The 1,215-nt window shown below is 55.8% G+C and overlaps 1 protein-coding gene across 1 annotated transcript in view; it reads right to left on the bottom strand.

Moving 5' to 3' along the window:
• Positions 1 to 844, bottom strand: part of Hacd4 (3-hydroxyacyl-CoA dehydratase 4) — a 25,048-nt gene extending 24,204 nt beyond the window's left edge. The window contains exon 1 of the mRNA XM_019205997.2: positions 658 to 844. Within this exon, the coding sequence (XP_019061542.2) occupies positions 658 to 812 (155 nt within the window). The 5' untranslated portion in view covers positions 813 to 844. The remainder of the gene's footprint in view (positions 1 to 657) is intronic.
• Between the last annotated feature and the right edge of the window lie 371 nt (positions 845 to 1,215).

Here is a 1,215-nt window from a genome sequence, read left to right as displayed (position 1 = left end):
AACCGCGGGGCCTCTGCGGCTGCGCTGGCCTCTCCGGGAAACTTGCCGATCCGGAAAACAAAGAAGCCGCAGGTGCCATTTAGCGGGACGGGAACAATGCAGCCGGGCAAAGGAAGCTGAAGATGTAAAACAACGCAGCCACAAGGGTCGCACAGACGGATACACACTCGCGCTTTAACGTCAGCGTTCTCCTCCGTTAGCCCCTGGTTTTCCGGGCCCCTGCGTGCGCCGCGCATCTCTCCGCGCCTTCCCGCAGCCCGGTCTCGCCCGTGTCGCCAGCTCCTTCTCAGGCTCCCTCTGCAGTCCTTAGCGCCGCCTTTCCCTGCGTCCTCATTCTCCTCCCCACCGCCTTTCACCACTTTAGAAACCTAACCGGGCCGCTCTGGCCTTAGAATTACAAATCTGACTCTTCGACCTCTCAGAGTGATCCCTCCCAGCTCCCTGCCGCCGTCCCCCAGAATCTCACGCTTGGTGCGTTCCTTGACAGACACCTTACGGGCGACCTCCCCGTCCCCCGAAACTGCTCTCAGGACACCTGAGGCCCCTCCCTGTGACACGCTGCTAAATGACCCCACAGAAGTTCTTGCTCTTAGGGAGCCTTTGTCCTGAAGGGCAAACTAACAGTCCTCAAACACTGGTAGGTAAGCCACTAATTACCAGGACCACTTGTGCTCGGGCAAGCTGGGAGCCGGAAGCCCCAGATCCGGAGTGGGGGGCGATCCGAACGGCGCGCCCCAAGCTCCTTGGCGGCTCACATTTACTTTCACCTCTGCCAGTTCTGCGCGCTCTCCTACTGCTTCTGTCCTTTCCATCTGTCCGGGTGGCCCCTTCTCGGCCGGCCCTTGGTCGTATCTTCCGTTTGTAACTACGTTTGTTACTTCTGTGTCTTCAAGCACAGACACCCGCCACCCGGAGTTTTATCCCTGTGTTAACAGCTTGCGACTACAGTAGTACCTGGGCGCTCCTCGTTAATTCCTTCTGGAAAGCACGAGTGCCCAAACCAACTAGTACAGAACAAAGTTTTCCCGTTAGAAATAATTTGTGAAAGTTCCCTACAGAACTTTCACATTTTACTGGACGAAAGTCAGCCTGCTGTACTGGATCTAAGTACTGAAGCCAGTGAGTACCGAAGTACAGCTGTATTATCTGCAGCTCTCCTTCAGTTAGGAACATCAGCTCTGCTTCTAGACATTTCTTCATGGAACTGCTACTGTT

The sequence above is a fragment of the Fukomys damarensis genome, unplaced genomic scaffold (assembly GCF_012274545.1).
Source record: "Fukomys damarensis isolate Sample0158 unplaced genomic scaffold, DMR_v1.0_HiC HiC_scaffold_31, whole genome shotgun sequence".
NCBI lineage: Eukaryota > Metazoa > Chordata > Mammalia > Rodentia > Bathyergidae > Fukomys > Fukomys damarensis.
Note: the sequence above shows the minus strand (reverse complement) of the source record. Positions and strands in the feature narration are given on the sequence as shown.